General features: G+C 34.5%; 2 protein-coding genes and 1 pseudogene across 2 annotated transcripts; 2 read left to right on the forward strand and 1 right to left on the reverse strand.

Annotated features, from left to right (window-relative positions):
* Positions 1 to 588: 588 nt before the first annotated feature.
* On the reverse strand, positions 589 to 8,000 carry LOC137235707 (testis-specific gene 10 protein-like; annotated as a pseudogene).
* A 7-nt stretch (positions 8,001 to 8,007) lies between these two features.
* Positions 8,008 to 11,913, forward strand: LOC137235709 (uncharacterized). The gene is made up of 6 exons (XM_067758588.1): positions 8,008 to 8,111; positions 10,013 to 10,085; positions 10,372 to 10,434; positions 10,667 to 10,714; positions 11,107 to 11,396; positions 11,539 to 11,913. The coding sequence occupies exons 1-6, from the start codon at positions 8,103 to 8,105 to the stop codon at positions 11,911 to 11,913; spliced, it is 858 nt and encodes a 285-aa protein (XP_067614689.1). The 5' UTR covers positions 8,008 to 8,102.
* Positions 11,914 to 11,957: 44 nt separating this feature from the next.
* Positions 11,958 to 15,908, forward strand: LOC137235724 (uncharacterized). Its single transcript, XM_067758594.1, has 6 exons — positions 11,958 to 12,043; positions 12,330 to 12,392; positions 12,625 to 12,672; positions 13,065 to 13,354; positions 13,411 to 13,558; positions 13,985 to 15,908. The coding sequence occupies exons 4-6, from the start codon at positions 13,172 to 13,174 to the stop codon at positions 14,110 to 14,112; spliced, it is 459 nt and encodes a 152-aa protein (XP_067614695.1). The 5' UTR covers positions 11,958 to 12,043; positions 12,330 to 12,392; positions 12,625 to 12,672; positions 13,065 to 13,171; the 3' UTR covers positions 14,113 to 15,908.
* Positions 15,909 to 20,113: the final 4,205 nt, after the last annotated feature.

Genomic DNA, 20,113 nt, shown 5'->3' on the forward strand with positions numbered 1-20,113 from the left:
AACTCTCCTAGAGCTGTGTGCTGTAGCACTAGGCGTGTTGTTGCTCATAGTATTTGTCAGCCCTCTGCATGCAATAGAATTTTTTATTGTTTGTATTGTAAAACAATGGGTGCCACCAAACATAGCGCTGTCACATCGTCGGCATCGTCCTTTATTATAATTAGGTTAAAAAAAAATTCACACTCCAGCACGCACCCCAGGCCCGTAGCCAGACCTAACCAACTATACGGGCAGACACTATCGAAGGACCGGAGGGATAAAAGTTTGCAAAAATAAATAATTAAATGGTTAAAATTATTTGTGTAATAAATTTGTTTATAATAAATTATTTTATTATATAATTAAATAGTTATAAATAAAATAAATAAGAAAATTCAATTTTCAATTAATACTTAAAAGAAACATACAAAAAATATTGTTAAGAATAGATACTTAGTATAATGGCAGTTTACGATTTTTGTTACTATTAAATTTTCGGAGAATCATATCGATATTAATTGCACGTGTGCGATGTCTTTCAAAAGCTAAGTAGACGAGATCAGCCATGCGGGCATGGGTGATGGACAGGCCTTGCGGCCTATTACTTACGGTCAATCCCGAAAACGTTGATTCGCAAGTTGCTGTACTGCACCCAAATGTCTCAACAGCTGCCATCAGCTCGAACGTATCACTGAAAGCTTCACGAAATCTGAAAAGTACCTCCAACTTTTTTCCATCGTTAGCCTGTTCCTTTTGATTCTTGAAAAAGTTTTTCATGACTGCCAATTCTTCTTCGCTGGGAACTTTCAAACCTGTAAACATGTAAATTTATAAGTGCTAGTAAAATTGAAGGGACAAATTTTGAGTTGATGGTAAATGCTTCAAATTACCTAGTTCTCTAAAGCTATTCAAATCATCCGTTTTGATTTTGCTAATGTTGGAAATCGCAGTAACTAGCTCTTGATGCTGATGAGAAGCGTTGCTTGATTTTCGTTTATTATAAGATCAAGGCATTCATTGTAAATTCCTTTCAGCTTCTTATTTGACTCTTGTAGGTTCCCATCAGTGGCGCGATTCGCAGAGTATGAAGGTAATCTGGTCTCAGTTATGTAGCTTGGATGCTCACTGTTTGATTTTTCGTTTGGACATTGTTTCGTTAATGGGTTCAGTCATGGGTATGACCTTATACGCATCTTCCAAAATTAATTCAAATTCCTTCCGGCTTGATCTCATAACTTGAAGTTGTTGAAGAACTGACTATGACTTTTAGTCCGTCTTTCAAGCTCGCTGTTCGTGACTGCATTGCAGCGTCCGCTGGATGTAAAATCCCCAGAAACTTTTTAGCAAAAATTAAGCAAAACCGAAATTCTTCCGTTTTTATGACTGTTTTGATTCCAATACTTTTTGCTCTTTCTTCTACATTGAACAATTTAGACTGGGTAACTACTTCATCAAACACTCGATTTATTTCAGGGTAATTAGATGACACAACCTGTGTAATTGCAAAGTGGCCGGACTATCATTGCGGTAGCAATCGCACTATGGTTTTTCCTTCATATAAAGAAGAAATTTTGGGATGGTGAAAAAATTAATGTAACATCACACACATATCGAAAAAGTTCCTCAGCGAATCATTCTAAGACACCGCTTTTACAACAACGAGATGGAGACGATGGTTGAAGCAGTGTACACGACAAATCTATACTATTCTCACGCAATGTTTAAATTGTTTTTTCGGTGAATGTTTTAGCGTCCAATCCCTTAGTTGTAATAATATCGAGTATTGACTCTCGAGGTTTTCCTTCATTCACGTATCTGAGAGCGATAGCTATATTCTCTCGGTTGTTTTTGTCTTTGGCTCCGTCTACCATTAGCGTAAACCATGGAACATCAGCATTTTTCGCATCAGAAACTACTGATTCTCTAACTGATTTAGCCATGATTTCAATTACTTCATTTTGTATTTCTGGAGACGTGTAATGCCACCGAAGTTTAACATAGAAACAGTTTTTCAATAGTGAGTTTCAAGATATTTCACACACTTGTTTTGGAGAAATTCCAAATTCAATAGAACTCAAGTTGGACCAAAACAAACAAGTGTTACATTTTTCACAAAATTTAACATTAAGACTTTTGCATTTTTTTAAATAGTAGCGACGAGGCTTGCACGATGTACTGTGTTATGTTGAAATAAAAAAGATAAAATAAACTATCATGAACTTTACCTGCTATTTTTTACTCACTTACCAAAAGCTGGATACCTTTTTTGTGCTAATCCAATCTACAGCCAGTTTCAAGTTAGGCAAACTTTATCTCCATTGCGTTTCACTGGCACTAGATAGATACTTCCTGTTGAATTTCCAAAATGGGGTCTTGAAATATTTGACCAAAGCAGGAAGTGCTTCGTAAATACCGGGCAGGTTTTTGCGTAGTGTGAATTTGGACAAAATTTTTACTGACAAAATTCCTACAGTAGATACTGCGTTGGTTCTCTCTATAATAATTACGATAACCCTCATGAGATCTCTGCCAGGTTAGAACTACCACTTTTAAAAACCAAATTTCGATTCCACGGTAAACACCGGTAAAAAACGAAAATTAAATAGCTATATTTGATTTTGATTTTTAAAAGTGGTACTGCTAACTTGACGCACATCCTAATGGGTGCATAACAGTTCCATGTAATACAAACCCCATGTCGATTGAATGTTACTGGCACTGGATAGAGATTTCCTGAGTTGAATTGCCTAGCTGCGGCCTAGTAAGATTTATTATCTATTTAATATTCTCGCAATTCGCATATGCAATTTCAGAAACGGTTTAGAATATATAGCAACTGTTTACTCAAACATCGAGATCAAGAAAAACACTAGACTGGATTTTGTCTGTAATAACTGACTGAGAGCAAAGTAGAAATTATGATCAGGACCTTAATCGATATTTATAATGAAATGCACAGAAATTACAGAAATGCTCAATGCAGAGAAGGTAAATAAATAGGTTATTGCATATGTTGTCAAGATGCGTAATACATTTTTGTCACTTTTACTTTGTACTGGGTTTTCCTAGTCAGTGCCTGATTGGAATTCCCTAACAATACCCCTCTAAAGTAGGCAATAATCGTAGAACTAGGGACTGGCCGGTGTCTATTCTAAAATCGAGCGAAGAAATGGAAAATCCAGCTGGTACCCAGCCAAAATCCAGTTCCGATCTCTCACCGGGTTATTATCACTTATAAGCACACTAATAATTCAATAATTCCAATTATTAGAAATTTGATTATCAACGTGATTACTTAATTAAACTATTTTTTATATATTGATTTGAATTAAAAAATTTGGAAAACTTATTCTGGGGTGAATTAATTGACGAAAACAAGACACAGGCTATAATCTATCTTCAGTCATGGCTGATCATCCGTAACGTTGAGAAGGCGCGTTTCCCATTATCCGAAGAATTCGATGAATCTTTGGTGCATGCTTGTGCAGTTTGGGAACATTTGTCAAAATGGTAATACCAAATTTCCACATCGATAAAAATAACTCGAACTCAAAGTAGTATCAACAAACACAGGTGTGCCGATTCTCCAATGCTATCCAATCACATCACTGGCACTGAAAACTTCAACCATTTCATATGCATAATTTTGAGTGATTTTTATGCCAACATTTTTTCAAACATCGGTTTTTTCTTGTACTTACTCTCTGTACGGGCAAAGAATTCACTTGTACGGGCAAGGCCCGTCCACGCCCATGAGTAGCTACGGGCATGCGCCCCCCTCTCTTTATCGCTCTATTCGTTGCTTATTATTACTTATGAAATATGGTTATATGTTGTTGCAAGAAGATTTTGTAATGGATGCTGCTGATATTGTGAGCATTATGCATATTTCAGTCTGACCCGAAACTTTGAGGTGTGTCGTACTAGAGATACAAATTTTACTCTACAACTTCCACAATTGCTTAATAATGTAATAATGTACGTTCTGTTATTTCACGTTACACGCAGATGTTAACTGTTATTTCTAATTCACACATTGACGTCGCCTCCGTGGTACGGGCTATCTTTAGTTGTTTGTTCTTATACATTTGATGCGTCAGATAAGCGAAGGAGTGATACTAATAATACTTTTACATACATACTTTTAATAGTATTCGTTTTTACGACCATTGTTCGCTCGTGCTTGTGTGTGTGTGTGTGGGTAATTAAATACCCTGCAAAAAATCATGCGATTAATCCCTAAAGAGATTGTTCCCGATTGATCTCTTTTGTCTACAGTTGGGCATAATTGATCCCCTTTAGTCTCTTTTGGGTACAGTTGGGATTAGTCAGTTTGAAATCTATGTAGCCCTTTTTAAGATATATTGAAAACAAATCAGCAACGAAATGAGGAAAATATAAAAAATTACAGGTGATGGAATCGAATTATTTAAGAAAATTTGTTGCGCCCTATACCGAACTTAAATTACTAGTACTTACCGACCACGCCGAAGTAAGGGTTAAATTTTCGGAGAATGTTTTTATCCTTTTTGAAAAGTGGGCGAACAACTTACTTCAAACAGATTTTGTGGCTTGATTAACTCTTCGATTGTGCTTCTGCCATGAAAGTTTCTCAGCAAAAAAGTCATCTGCCTAAGCAGATGCGTTCGGAGTCGGCCAAAAACGTTTAGGATGACCAGTGGGAACAATTAAAAACAGCACACCACATATTGGAAGAGAAGCGGATATTTACCGAGAAAAAACACTATTATTATTATTTTAGTAGAATATATAGGATCATACTCAACAGTAAACTTGGCTGCTTGCGGGTTAACATATAAATTGCATGTTCTTTTAAATTTGTACATAATTGAAGGGCTGGACTAATTTTTCCTTTGAGGAAAATCAAGTATTTATGTTTTACTAAAGATCCTTTAACTAAAAAGATAAACACCACCCTCTACTACTGCTAACTTAACGTACTTCATATTTATACAAAACATACTTTGATTTTGCGTTTTTTAATAAACTTGGAACCTTTTAACCTAAATCATCCCAAATAGTACACAGCAACCAAGGTACCCAATATCCAATTCGCTTTCTGAACGTTTCTCTGCTTAAATTTTTTCTTCAAGTCGTTTATTCATAGCCCCAAGTGATTCGAATAAATTATTTTGTATTTCACTGTACCTCTTCATAGGCAAGATCAGATTTTCTTCGATTAATTCCGCTCCTTGTGCAAATTTTGTATTATCTTCTGCATGTCGTATAAGCTTTTCAGTACGTTCACCCGGTATACTGCGAATTTATTCAGCACGGAGTATGGATTCAAGTTGTTTGATGCGTTCCAATTGATCAAACTCCATGTAAATCTGGAGCTGTGGCATTGAGGTTTACCACTTTAGAACGCACTTGCTGGGTTATCTCTAAAAAATTGTGATTGAAATATTTTTCCAGCTCAGGAGCACGTGAAATAGTTTTAGTGATTTGTTTTCGGTTGCCAGTAACTCCATTTAACATACTATTGACTGCTAGAAAGGAGCCAACAATTATTTCTGATGGAGTAACTGCAGATTTATTGATCTCAGCAGTGTCAGTTGCAGTGGCTGTATTGCCATCTTCGCAAAGTGGGCCCATTACGCGATTGAGAGAATCTATTCTTTTTCAAGTATATTCAGAACTCCATTTTTCAAGTTCTGTGTTGGTGAAGTAAACGAAGAGTACCTACATATATATCCTATATAATTTATCCTAAGTTGCTTACTTTTTAGGAACTCATACTTGCCTTTTCCTTAGACTGAAGTATTTTAAAAGATATTTTTATACAATTTATATTTCCGAAGTTATTTTTGTATGTTACATAGTATATAATTTTGTGTAGAAAATTAGTATATGAGAAAACTAAAACAAAGGCAGGTAATTCTATACGACAGCATGACACTGCTAATTGACATAAGTACTAAGAATCCGAAACCGGAGAAGAAAAATTTTAAGTCGTCCAAAAGATATTAACGAAAAACCGAAAAATGATCCACGGGTCCCTCCGAAACCGGGGGTGGGATCCACAGTATTTTTGCGCAGAACACCTTTGCATTGGCGACCTTCGGCCGCGTTTATAAAAAATTACCCTGGGTGGGTCCAACACCGGTTTGGAGACCAAAACTATATCCGCGCAAAACACTTTTACGCACAGTTTTTCTTGTGGGTACTACTAAATCATCAAAACAACAGCAACCACATGAAAATTTTCAATTTTGTTTGCGAATATCTCCGCGTTCGGATTCGTGATCCTGGGTGCGTCTTTTTACACCTGGACGAGATTTAGCAGTTGACAGCTAAAGTAAACGATTAACAAAACTTTGTTCGGTTTAAGGCTGATCATCGCCAAATCGAACAAATTCATCGCGTCCAAACTTTCACGCGCAATTTTATAAATCCACTATATATATTTAATATATTGCAATAAAACGATGTCAACAAGAATGTTCAATATTTTTATGCACGGAAAAGAAATAACAGCTGTTTTTTGTTATCCATAGAGCTGCAAAAATAACGATGGCACTATCGATTGTTTTATTTTAGGAAAACCATCGATTTTTTTCTGTCGAATACTGTCGAATGCACACACAAATTATATGAGAGCAACCGAAATTGAATTTCTGAGGAAAAAGCTAACGCGCTTCCAATTCTTATTTCGGTTAGGACATTAAGAGGTAATATATGTTCGTGCGTTAAGCGAACGCAATGATTTTTTATTAGAGTGGCCTGTAAAAATGTTATAATTAAAATGAAAAATTGGAACCTGTTGCAGATTTTTGACATAATTTCCTTTGAGCTTTCTATCAAAAAAAAAAAAAAACAAAAAACAACTAGCTTTAATAGCTATTTTATTTAGATTATGAATATCAGTCAAGCGTTCTATGTTAACGCGTAGTTGCGTTACTTCGCCTGTTATATAATCAAAATATAAAACTTGTCTAATGTAGAACGATACATGACGCGTCAAGTGTTTTATGTAAATCCTGCCTCACATAGAACGCTTTCAGGGCCGTTTAAACTTGACGTATCCATATCCATATAAAAAAGCTGATCCAACCAACTTTAGAGAAATCAATGTAATTGGTCAATAGTGCCATACCATAACGCCGTAGCCATAACCATTGTGAATGAAACTAAGTGTGATATCTTATCTGTCAACTGACTCACAGGATGTTCAATATGGCTACTTTTTTTTTTGACAGGGTGTTCAATATGGCGGCGCATAGGGCCGGCTATCTTCAGCGGGTGATAGAAAGAGATACAGAATGAGACAGCGATAGTCAATTACAAATCAGGTGATCCAATCACTTTGGAATTTTGACGTCTATGCAGAAGATATTACACTTAGTTTCAGTCACAATAGTCATAACCATACCATGGCCAACCAATTGGTTTTTGGGTTTTCGCTATATCGATTAACCTAAAAATATTTGAGTTGGTGAATTTAATAAATTTTTGTAGATTTTATTCATTGTTTTGGATACGTTATGACTAAGAGACTTATTTTTTCTGGAATATGTTAGTAATTTTTTTCGTTTTCTTCATTTTTATGAACATTTCACGATTTTTAGGCTGAGGCACAGATAACTGATGCCAATTGATATGGGTAAGTAAAAATATGGTTACGACTATGTCAACTTTGACAGGCCCTTCTCCCAGTGCTTAGATTTGACATACGATCCCAACTAAACAAGTTTAAAAATTGTTTACAATAAGTACAGAAAATTGCATGCAATATTGTTGGTATGCAGTAAAATTTTTTTTATAAGATAACAATGACAAGCCTTAACGTTTTCTTCGGGTCGAAGCGCCCAGATGACTCTACCAGCAAAATATATTTCTGGCGTGCATGTTCATAATGATAAATGTCAAAATGTACCTTTTTTTAACTTATTTGGCAAAGCACCCCAGTAATAAGTTTTTCTTATGATCGGAATAGTGGATTAGCTATCACAATTCTATCGATAAATTTACGTGCAATGTAATCGGTATTTGGCAGTCATTAGTTTTGGCAAATTGAGTGATAAGTGCAAAATCATATGACAAAAAATGTGTGTTGAATTAATAAAAGAATAAAAAAAATACAATAAAAGAACTATCGCAGCATGAGTAAGGTAAGTAAATGCCATATGCGTCGATTAGTTAGCAGAGAAAGGAAAAAGGGTCGTGCAAAATTAAGTTTGGATAGAAAAGAAACTGACCCGGCCGCGCAAATTTCTAGATCGACAGATATTGAAGAAGTGCTTCCTGATGAGCCAAGTTGCTCGCAGAAAGTACCTCTTTCTTAAAAACTAAAAAAATGGGGAATTCGTAACAAAATAACATATAAAAGTCTTTCCGAACTTTTAACGATTCTTTTAGCAGAAGGTATGAATGTACCCAAAAGTGCGGAAACTCTTTTAAAAAATAAGTCTGGAATTTTAGTTAAAAATATGAGCCCGGGATTCTACTGTAACATAGGCATTAAAACGCAACTAAATAGAATTGGAGAAACGTTAAATAATTATAACAACATAATTGTTGATGTTAATATTGATGGGTTACCATTATATCGTAGTTCTAGTGTACAAGTTTGGCCAATTTTATTGCGACTAGTTAATATAACAAATACGGCCGTTTTTACTACTGGAATTTATCTAGGTAAATCGAAACCAAGTTCAGTTACCCAATTTTTAGCTGAATTCACTGAAGAAGTAGCAGAACTTCGGGAAAATGGTTTCGATTTCAATGGCCGCTGCATAAAATTTACAATAAGGGCTTTTGTTTGTGATGCGCCTGCAAAAGCTTTTCTTTGCGGAATACTTGGGCATACTGGGGGACATGGTTGTCCAAAATGTACTCAAGTGGGACACAAAATTAATGGCATCCTAACTTATAGCACAGAGGCTGGAACGCTTGTTTCTAACGAAGATTTTTTAGAACGAAAGTACCCTGACAAACATGAGCCAGCTTTTAGAAATAATTTATCTCCCTTAGAAAATATTGGCATTGACATGGTAAAACAAGTACCCATAGACGTTATGCACTTAATTGATTTAGGTGTAATGCGAAAATTTATCATGCGTATTATAAGCAATGAGTCAAACTATAAATTTAGAAAAGAAGCAAAAATTAACATATGTTCAAAACTACTAGCTTTACGTCCCTATATAAAAAAGGAATTTGTTCGAAAACCAAGATCTTTGGTTGATATAGCGAACTGGAAAGCTACAGAATTTCGTATGTTCCTTCTTTACTATGGAATCTATGTTTTTAAAGACGAAATTCCTGGAGATGTATACTATGAATTCCTTCTTTTACATTGTGCTTGCCGTTTATTGTTTTGTCCTAAAAAATTTAGCTCAAATATTGATTTAGCGAGTGATATTCTAAAGTTATTTGTTAAAAATTATGCTGCTGTGTTTGGAGAAAATAGCATTAACTACAATGTGCATGGTTTACTGCATATTGCGGAAGATGTTAAAGAACTTGGTATTCCTTCAAATTATTCCGCCTATTCTTTTGAAAATTATTTACAAGTTTTGAAATCTTACGTAACACAACCAAGACAAATATTACGACAAATATCAAATATGGTAATGCAGGAAGCAATCGTCACTGATTCTAAATTTTCAGGATTTAAGACTAAAGATAATTGCATAAACAGTTTTTATTTTGACGGATATATGCTATCCACGCAACGTCCAAATAATTATTGTTCGCTGAAATCACAAGATTATGTAGAAATAGTAGAATTCAAAGATCAAAATAGTAATGTTATAAAAGGAAAGAAATTACTGAATTTAAACAGCTTTTTCACAGAACCTATTGATTCTCTTACATTAGGAATATGCACTGCCGACCTCGCTCCTTCGCCTATTGTAGAAGAATTTTATCTGGATGATGTCGAATACAAATTGATGTGTATCCCTCTAACACATAAACTTCTTCTAATTCCAATTTTACATACTTGCATGTAGTTATTTACTTCCTTACTTTTATTTATATTTATAACTAACATTTTTTTCTTTTTGAGCACATTTTCAAAAAATTTGAGGCGCAAAACAAAAACTCCTCGACGGCGGCAATCCCAACAAAGAAAGTTAAATGTAAGTAAACACTCCTTCTTTAACATGATTTATTATCAGAGCTGCGTAGTAATGAATATACTTGGTAATTAAAAAATTTAATTCTCAATTACAATTACTTGTTACTGGTACTTGGTAGCGAATACAACGTTTTTAAATTTTTGATCAATTATCTCAAATACTATCGATTACTTTCAATTCTTTTCAATTATTTGCTCATATCTATTTGAGAATTAAACACCTGTCCTTGATTCTACCAGCTCTGTTTATTACCTAACATCGTTTAACACATTTTGAAAAATTATAGTTTCAGATGAAAATAGTTACCCGAGAACCAGCAGCGTTACGTGTGCCAGCAAATCTACAATAGGTAATCAAGCCTTTCATACGAAAGTAGCACTTTAAAACATACCTCCTGTTGCCAGTGTCAATCACAATTAATAGTCGACCGCTCAGAAATTCGCGACTATTCCTACAATAACTACAATGATTATTACATATCAATCGACACTCGCAATGGATGAGTCTTTTTAGCGCCAATTTATAGCTGTAGACTTATGGCTAGACAACACTGATATACCAAATTTTTCCTATATTTTTAGAATCTCGTCGGATCAGCTTATCATCGTCGGTCATCGAACATACTACAGGTAAAGTTTTATCACACAATAACGAAAACTACGCAATGAAAAAATATCTCGGCTAAGTAAAGTTTGCCTTATATGTCGGTAAATTTAAATAATAATGTTTTTTTGCAAGCGACCTTGAAAAGGAAACGCTCCAAGTAGCTATACACTTTCATCATGGCGGAACTATGCAAGTGGTGAAAGGATTTCGGCTAATTGGCTCTTTTTTTAGCTGCTTTGACAATCCGTTTACCCAACGGAACTGGCTTACTTCGCGTTGTGCTTTCTAGGAAATTCGGCAATTTACTGAGCGCTTTATTTCCACCAGCTTACAAAAAAACGCCGATCGAAATTAATTGAGTTGATACAGGATTATTAATTCACACTATTAATGATCGTTTTTCAATTTATTATAGAAGCCACCCAAAGCGTTTTCGAAGTTGTGTGCTGCAGCCACTGTAAAATATTTGAGGGGCAACTACAATCAATTGAGAAGAATTTAGAAAAACTTGATCACCTGCAAATGATAGTTGATACCCAAAATACCGCTATCATGGATGCCATAGCTGGGCTGAAAGTTGCTACCGAGCAGTTAGTTCGTCAGGAAGTACAAAATACACCCGTCGTAAAGTATTTTCCACTTTGTGACGTATATGAGATGCAGCAATTGGACGAAAAAATTACATCTTCTAACAGAGATGTATATGTAAGTTAAATGTCAACTAGAATAACTTGGTATTCCTTGAAATTATTCCGCCTATTCTTTTGAAAATTATTTACAAGTTTTGAAATCTTACGTAAGACAACCAAGACAAATATTACGACAAATATCAAATATGGTAATGCAGGAAGCAATCGTCACTGATTCTAAATTTTCAGGATTTAAGACTAAAGATAATTGCATAAACAGTTTTTATTTTGACGGATATATGCCATCCACACAACGTCCAAATAATTATTGTTCGCTGAAATCACAAGATTATGTAGAAATAGTAGAATTCAAAGATCAAAATAGTAATGTTATAAAAGGAAAGAAATTACTGAATTTAAGCAGCTTTTTCACAGAACCTATCGATTCTCTTACATTAGGAATATGCACTGCCGACCTCGCTCCTTCGCCTATTGTAGAAGAATTTTATCTGGATGATGTCGAATACAAATTGATGTGTATCCCTCTAACAGATAAACTTCTTCTAATTCCAATTTTACATACTTGCATGTAGTTATTTAGTTCCTTACTTTTATTTATATTTATAACTAACATTTTTTTTCTTTTTGAGCACATTTTCAAAAAATTTGAGGCGCAAAACAAAAACTCCTCGACGGCGGCAATCCCAACAAAGAAAGTTAAATGTAAGTAAACACTCCTTCTTTAACATGATTTATTATCAGAGCTGCGTAGTAATGAATATACTTGGTAATTAAAAAATTTAATTCTCAATTACAATTACTTGTTACTGGTACTTGGTAGCGAATACAACGTTTTTAAATTTTTGATCAATTATCTCAAATACTATCGATTACTTTCAATTCTTTTCAATTATTTGCTCATATCTATTTGAGAATTAAACACCTGTCCTTGATTCTACCAGCTCTGTCTATTACCTAACATCGTTTAACACATTTTGAAAAATTATAGTTTCAGATGAAAATAGTTACCCGAGAACCAGCAGCGTTACGTGTGCCAGCGAATCTACAATAGGTAATCAAGCCTTTCATACGAAAGTAGCACTTTAAAACATACCTCCTGTTGCCAGTGTCAATCACAATTAATAGTCGATCGCTCAGCAATTCGCGATTATTTCTACAATAACTACAATGATTATTACATATCAATCGACACTCGCAATGGATGAGTCTTTTTAGCGCAAATTTATAGCTGTAGACTTATGGTTAGACAACACTGATATACCAAATTTTTCCTATATTTTTAGAATCTCGTCGGATCAGCTTATCATCGTCGGTCATCGAACATACTACAGGTAAAGTTTTATCACACAATAACGAAAACTACGCAATGAAAAAATATCTCGGCTAAGTAAAGTTTGCCTTATATGTCGGTAAATTTAAATAATAATGTTTTTTTGCAAGCGACCTTGAAAAGGAAACGCTCCAAGTAGCTATACACTTTCATCATGGCGGAACTATGCAAGTGGTGAACGGATTTCGGCTAATTGGCTCTCTTTTTAGCTGCTTTGACAATCCGTTTACCCAACGGAACTGGCTTACTTCGCGTTGTGCTTTCTAGGAAATTCGGCAATTTACTGAGCGCTTTATTTCCACCAGCTTACAAAAAAACGCCGATCGAAATTAATTGAGTTGATACAGGATTATTAATTCACACTATTAATGATCGTTTTTCAATTTATTATAGAAGCCACCCAAAGCGTTTTCGAAGTTGTGTGCTGCAGCCACTGTAAAATATTTGAGAGGCAACTACAATCAATTGAGAAGAATTTAGAAAAACTTGATCACCTGCAAATGATAGTTGATACCCAAAATACCGCTATCATGGATGCCATAGCTGGGCTGAAAGTTGCTACCAAGCAGTTAGTTCGTCAGGAAGTACAAAATACACCCGTCGTAAAGTATTTTCCACTTTGTGACGTATATGAGATGCAGCAATTGGACGAAAAAATTACATCTTCTAACAGAGATGTATATGTAAGTTAAATGTCAACTTTTAAATACTTTTTAAATACCATTCGTGCCTTTTACAGGAATCTACGATTGCATCAATATTATGCAACAATATCAAAAATTTACCACTAATTATAAAAACAGACGTGATAATTGATTTGAATTTGGACGGGACTCACGGCAAAATTGGGCTGAAATCGTTCCCAAACTTGTATAGCGCATTGGCAGGTATTTACATATAAGCAAAGAGTATATATTTGTTAAGAGGCGTCACTCGATACTTTGTTGTTGCCAAAGCAACCCTGTCATGTCGAATGTGATTCTCAAGGAAGTTTTGTTTAGTTTTTTTTAATTGAATCCTATATAGTTATGTGGTAAAGTGACTTTGCGTAATTACGATTTTTGGAAAGAGAATTAATTAATTAATTTAATACAATCAGTAAAATAAACACAAATACCCCACGAAAATGTATAGAAAGCGTTTTTATAAATACATCTGATAAAAAAACCAACGACTACCATGAGAAAACATCGAGTAATTTGCTTTGGCAACAACAAAAGTATCGAGTGACGCCTCTTGACAAATATATACTCTTTGATATAACCCCTTATATAAATACATTGTTTTTTGAATTTAAACTTTTAAATTTTTAGGAGCTGTGTCTACACTTCCTTTTAAGGGATTAACCCCCGAGGATATGCTCCGAAAAGGATTGCAATTTGCCAAGTCAAAACATTTTAAGAAGCTTCACCGACAAAAAAAACAGGGGTCACAATTATAACAATGCATTAGTACAACAATATGTCAGTTGATCGAAATTAATGCAAACATTCTTTTGACTTGACACTCTTCTGCACGGCAAATTGGGTTGAATTCGATTTGCCATCACCTTATTCTGACAAATTCGTCATACATATTTTAGAGGGTTGTCTATCATACATAACTACATTTGAATTCTACTACGATCGGAGTAAATTTTACTATACGTTTACAAATAATAACTTTAGAAGCCGCTGCCAGAATTTTTTAGACAAAAAGATTTACGGTTCGAGACCAAAACTCTTTAGTTAGTTTTATGATATATAATAATTTTATAAAAAGTATAATAATATTAGGAGCTTTCGTTTGTCCAAAAGTTGTGCAAAACAACGCTCATTTAAGGCAACAAAAAATCTTGTTATGAATTATTATTTTTCGTTTTTTTTTTTCTATGATTTTATTATGTACCGAATGTACATATATACTTTATTACTGTGTGAATTACTTAAATTTGTGTTCAATACAAAAACTTTGGCCGCACTTAAATATTAAAAAAAAAAAATTATATACAAGTAATTAATACAAATTTTACACAGGAGATTAATCTTTATCCAAAGCCTTTATTGAACTCAATCTTCCGTACAAAATGCAAATTCTGAATCATTTCATTAGTGCTTTATTGAATGCCGAATGTAGTCAAAAATTTGGTACGTTTTGCTTTATTGGTCGGATTTTATTGTCAATGTAACAAATGACAATCAAATTTCATTATACCAAATTGTGATTCGATTAAGTTTCTGCGTGAAGTCGATATAATAAACATATATCATTTTATATAACTTTGTGGCTATAACTTTTAAGTTAATTTTAAATTTAAAAGTTTCTATACTTGTCCATATAAATGCATATCTTTTAAAGATAGTAAACAAAAAAAAAAAAACTAAATTTTAAAGAGAAACCCTAAGAAACAGTTTCGTAGTCATATATATAGTATTCCTGTGTTGCTAATACAAAATGCTCACAATGAGTTTAGAATTCTAAATCAAAACAGTACAGCCTACAAAATTTTTGTGACTGTAGCAGCATAAGTGTGACAAGAAAAAATTGTAATTAAGGTACATTCGATTATTGAATACAAAAACTAAAATATTTAAACAGCATTGTATCCGCACTCTGATTTTATGAGTGTACCTAGTCTGAAGTAGCAATATATGAGTAGGTATTATATACATGTATGGTAGTCGATTAAGTTTGGGCTGATAAAACTTTGCCGCGTTACTTGACATTTACTACATTGGCAGAAAAATGTTAATCGAAATTAATTATATATGATCAATTCACTAGGTCTCCTATTGTCCTATGTACTATCTTTTTAAATACGACTCTCGTGAACACCACATCCTGTTGTAGATCGTATTTAAGTATATCCGTAAGGAGGGTCATCTGTAAAAAGCCTGTAAAAATCTAAATGTATGCTACCGCTTATCCTTCTATTAATGAAATTTCTTTGACATTTAAAAAAATAAAAAACAAAACAATTTATTTGGCAATAACTTAGTACATCTGATATACATAGGCTGCTGAATTTTAGTTTTTTATCCAAATTTTATATAATAAACAACAACAAAGCACATATGAGAGGTTTAAAATCATAGCACATATGAGGAATTTAAGACCTTGTGAATTATCTAATAATTTATTGCAATATTTACAAAAATATTTTTTGTTCTTTCCCATAAAATTATAAGCACAAAAAAAAAAAAAAACGCGCTAAAATGTTCACTAAATGAAACCAAAAAGTTTTGTCAAGCCACACAAAAAGAGTCGTGTCCAAGTTTCAGAGTTGATAATAGTTTATTTTTAATTAAACAAATGAATGAATGAAATAAACTAGATAAAAATGAGATCTAATAATATATTAATTTCAAAATAAATAAAGCCATCTATTATTAAGTCTGATCAACTGATGTCTGAAAAAAGTTTAAAACTTAAGTTATTTCTAATTAACAAAATGCTTGTGTTTTACTGAACTGTTTTAATGAGTAGCATTAACGTAGTACCTGCATAAAAATTATAAAAGACTGAATTTTTAAACTTGCTTATTTCAATATAAACCGGAAATGAAAATAAAACTAATTTTAATTATTGTTTTATTTTTAAACGGATTACATCGGTGAGTATGTATCATTTTACTACCATTGGGGTAAAAATGCGACTGGTCCGTATTTGAGTCCTTATTGGGCCGAAAAGGGACTACTCTCTTATGTTCCCATATGGGTACAAAGGGGATTGGTCCCATCGATCCCTTTCGGGTATAAATGGGTACAATTAGTCTCTTCATAGGACATGCTCAAACAAAAGGGAACAGTTGAACTCATACAAAGAGATCAAAACTGGCATTGGTCGCATACTCCCTTGCGACTCAGCCCGGACTCATCCTAGACTAATCGCATTTTTTGCAGGGTAAGTATTTCTTTTTTGTGCTTTTGATTGGCTTGGTTGTTGCATTGCGTTTTACAATTAACATGGGAAATTCGTTGACCGTTAATCAAATACAAGGAACGGTGATCGACCGTTTTAAATCTGTTTGCTTAACCACCGACGAAAATGGCGGTGTGCGTATACGTTCCTTTTCCGATGGCGGTCATTTAACTTCACGTGTTGCTGTTGAAGCAATACGCGAGGAGCATAGACTCAGTTTGGATGTTATACATCGTGTACGGCATGTGAGAACTTCTTGTACAACAATACCCGAAGAAGATATCGTAAGTTTATAAATATATCTCTATACAATACAAACATATGTATATGCGTGCAAATAGTAATAAGCACATCGTTGCATTGTCCATGGTATGTTTGAAAAAGTGTGTCCAAAATGTATCGTCTTGCAAGATTTTCAAAATATAAAAACACACAAGGACTGGTACAGAAGGTTCTGACAATTTAGAACTTCCTATAAGTTCTTTTTGTTATGATAATACATTTGAATAAACTGTTTCTGAATTGTTAGCTTCTGAAGTCAATCCTTCAACAACGAGAAAAATTAATACAAACGAAAATCTACTTGAAAAAATGATGTACCTTTGGAAAATAATCCCAATGCTAGTTATACAAAAATTTGGCGAAACTACCAGGATCGTCCTATGACATTCCCCGCAGAACGGGTTTGCGCTTGAAGGAAGGTGGATTAGAGAAGGACAAACCAAGAAGTGGCCGCTTAAACTCAGCAGACGTCCAGTTGAAGAATAAAATGTATCCCTAATTAGGAAAACCCTACTCATGTCAATTAGAAATGTAACCAAATTAGCCAAAAACAATACCTGTGCAAGTTACACGAATCAAGCATAGAAATGGTATTAAAAGGTAAAAAAAAAAAGTTCCAAAACGAGGTGCAAAACAGACGTCAAAAAGCATTTCCCTTGTACGTAGGGTCTATGAGACCAAATTTTACTGTTTGCTGTCTGAAGAGGAGATTGCTAGTTCAGAAAAAGCCTTCCATATAGAGAAGTTTGGCAGAACGGTTCTGGTTTGGCGAGTTTATTTGCCAATGCGGGCACAAATCCATGTCGCTCTTTACGTTGGGAACATTCAACGCTGAAATTTACGAGAAAGAGTGTCTTCAAAAACTTGTTCTGCTCTTGCTACGTCGTCATAATGGTCCAAATATATTTTTGCCGGACTTGGCTCCAGCAGATTGCGCTCGTATTACCCTAAAGTGGTTCAAGGATAATGATGTACATTATGTTAGAAAAACTTCAACTCAGCCAACGTGCCTGAGTCGCGGTAAATTCAGCAATATTGGGTTCTGATGAAAGCAAAACTTTTGAATACACAAAAACCGCCGATAATCATTACATAAGTAAAAAGAATGTGGCGAACAGTATCGCTAAAAGTGCACAAAACCGTTGTACAAAACTTGATAAAAAGTCTCTGCAGAAAAGTTCGATCATACGAACAGAAACGAATAATTATTTAAAATTTCTTAACCTCCCATTGATAAAACTATGTATTTACATGATTATAAAAACCAAAGGTCAATCAAAGTAACTGTTAGCACTTTATGGGTATTTTTTATTTTGCACAATTTTTTGCACCAATCCTTATATATACAAAGGCAAGCTGGATCATATTTTGTGTTTCAACGAAACCGCAATACATTCGGTATTGTCAGCTGTTTTTATGTTACTCATACTCCCCTATTACAAAATCAATCTACATACATAAATACGAGTATATTTGCCAGCGTTTTCTAAAACCGACGTCATTAAGTCGATACGCAAATTTTTCTAACATCATCGCCGGTTGTTGTTGTTGTAGCGTGTTATCGATGTGATGGTCCTTTGCCGGATACAGATCCGGTACGCTCCGGTAACACATCACCATTAAGGTGCTAGCCCGACCATCTCGAGAACGATTTATATGGCCACATTAAACGTTCAGGCCATCCCTCCCTCCCCACCCACAAGTTCCATGAGGAGTTTGGGGTCACCAGAGTCTCGTCTGTTAGTGAAACGGGATTCGCCGCTCGAAGGCGAGGTTGACAATTGGGTTGCAGAAGCTATATATTGCGCTACACAACCCCGGTCATATTGCTATATTATCGATTTTGTATCCGCTTTTTTCCCTGTAGGAAAAATCTCTAGTTCAAAGCTGGTGCGCTTCTGGTGCATTCGGAACCACAACTAGTTTACTCTCTATCTCTTTTCAATGCTGTCAACTGGCGAATTTAATATGGCTATGTCCTAGGCGGTGAAAATTGTCGCCGCTGCATTACCTTTTCTGTAGTTCTGAACTGCACACAAAAGTTCACTTTAGAACTAGTTCTTTTATTGGCACTTTCTCGATTGGTCGAAACTAGTGTACAAATTTACAGTTTAGATCTAATTCTCTTGCTCGTACTGTAACGAATTTTGGGAAATCCTTGTTATTATACACCTTCTGCAAACGTTCGAATCGCTAAATTGTCGAATAAATAACTCCAATGTTCAGTATTGCAATATAGTCTTTATTTAGTCTACTTGGGAGTACCACAATTATACGTCAATATCACGTACTTCACAACAGCGTGTTTAAATCAAACTGAATAATCATTCCTTAGCTTGCGCTGCTTTTATACTCTCTGTTGCCTCGTCCGCATATTTCTACTAAGGTCTAGATGTTTCGCCTTCTAGAACTGCTGTATCTCCGGCTTGGTAATTGAGCTACATATATGCGTGTGTATGTGTGAGTAACAACCTCGGCTGATGACTACATCTGTGTGTGTGAGTTATCTATTCAACCCTTGTACATAAGTGTGCCTAGCTTTAATGTGTACATGAACATAAGTGTGGCTGCTTCATGTTTTTGTTGTTAGGTGTTTATTAACTAGCCTAGTGATGTCAACATTCGCCACAGTACTATTTAGTTGGTTCCAAACCAAACCCAAATTCTACATGTTGCTTCCCATACAATTGCATCCTTTTTTTCGATAGGCCCAAACCACTTTATAAATATGTATCTGCAATGGAAATATGTACTCCCATTCTAATCCAGGCGAAAATTTGAAATATTTAAACTAGTATTTTTTTCCACAGAATATATTACAATCCCCATTTCGAGTTTCGATGCAATGTTTCGGATTCCCCGAAATTGCCTTCTGAAAGACTTGGGCATGTTTAATATGAATTGACTTATGTGAAAGTTCCTTCCTTGTTACTGTATAAATGTACTATATTGGATCTGTGGCGAGATATATGCTTAGAATTGTGCGGAAAAAGCATACTCAAAGTCGAAGCTCCTTGAAGGTAGCATCAGTGTTTTTGGAGATAGCATATTTATCAGATGTATATTAAATATGATATATAAAAAATCTAGCTGTCGATTTTTATACTCAGTTGAGCAGAGCTCACAGAGTATATTAAGTTTGATTGGATAACGGTTGGTTGTACATATATAAAGGAATCGAGATAGATATAGACTTCCATATATCAAAATAATCAGGATCGAAAAAAAATTTGATTGAGCCATGTCCGTCCGTCCGTCCG

This window comes from Eurosta solidaginis, unplaced genomic scaffold (assembly GCF_040869045.1).
Source record: "Eurosta solidaginis isolate ZX-2024a unplaced genomic scaffold, ASM4086904v1 ctg00001056.1, whole genome shotgun sequence".
In the NCBI taxonomy this organism is placed as follows: Eukaryota; Metazoa; Arthropoda; class Insecta; order Diptera; family Tephritidae; genus Eurosta; species Eurosta solidaginis.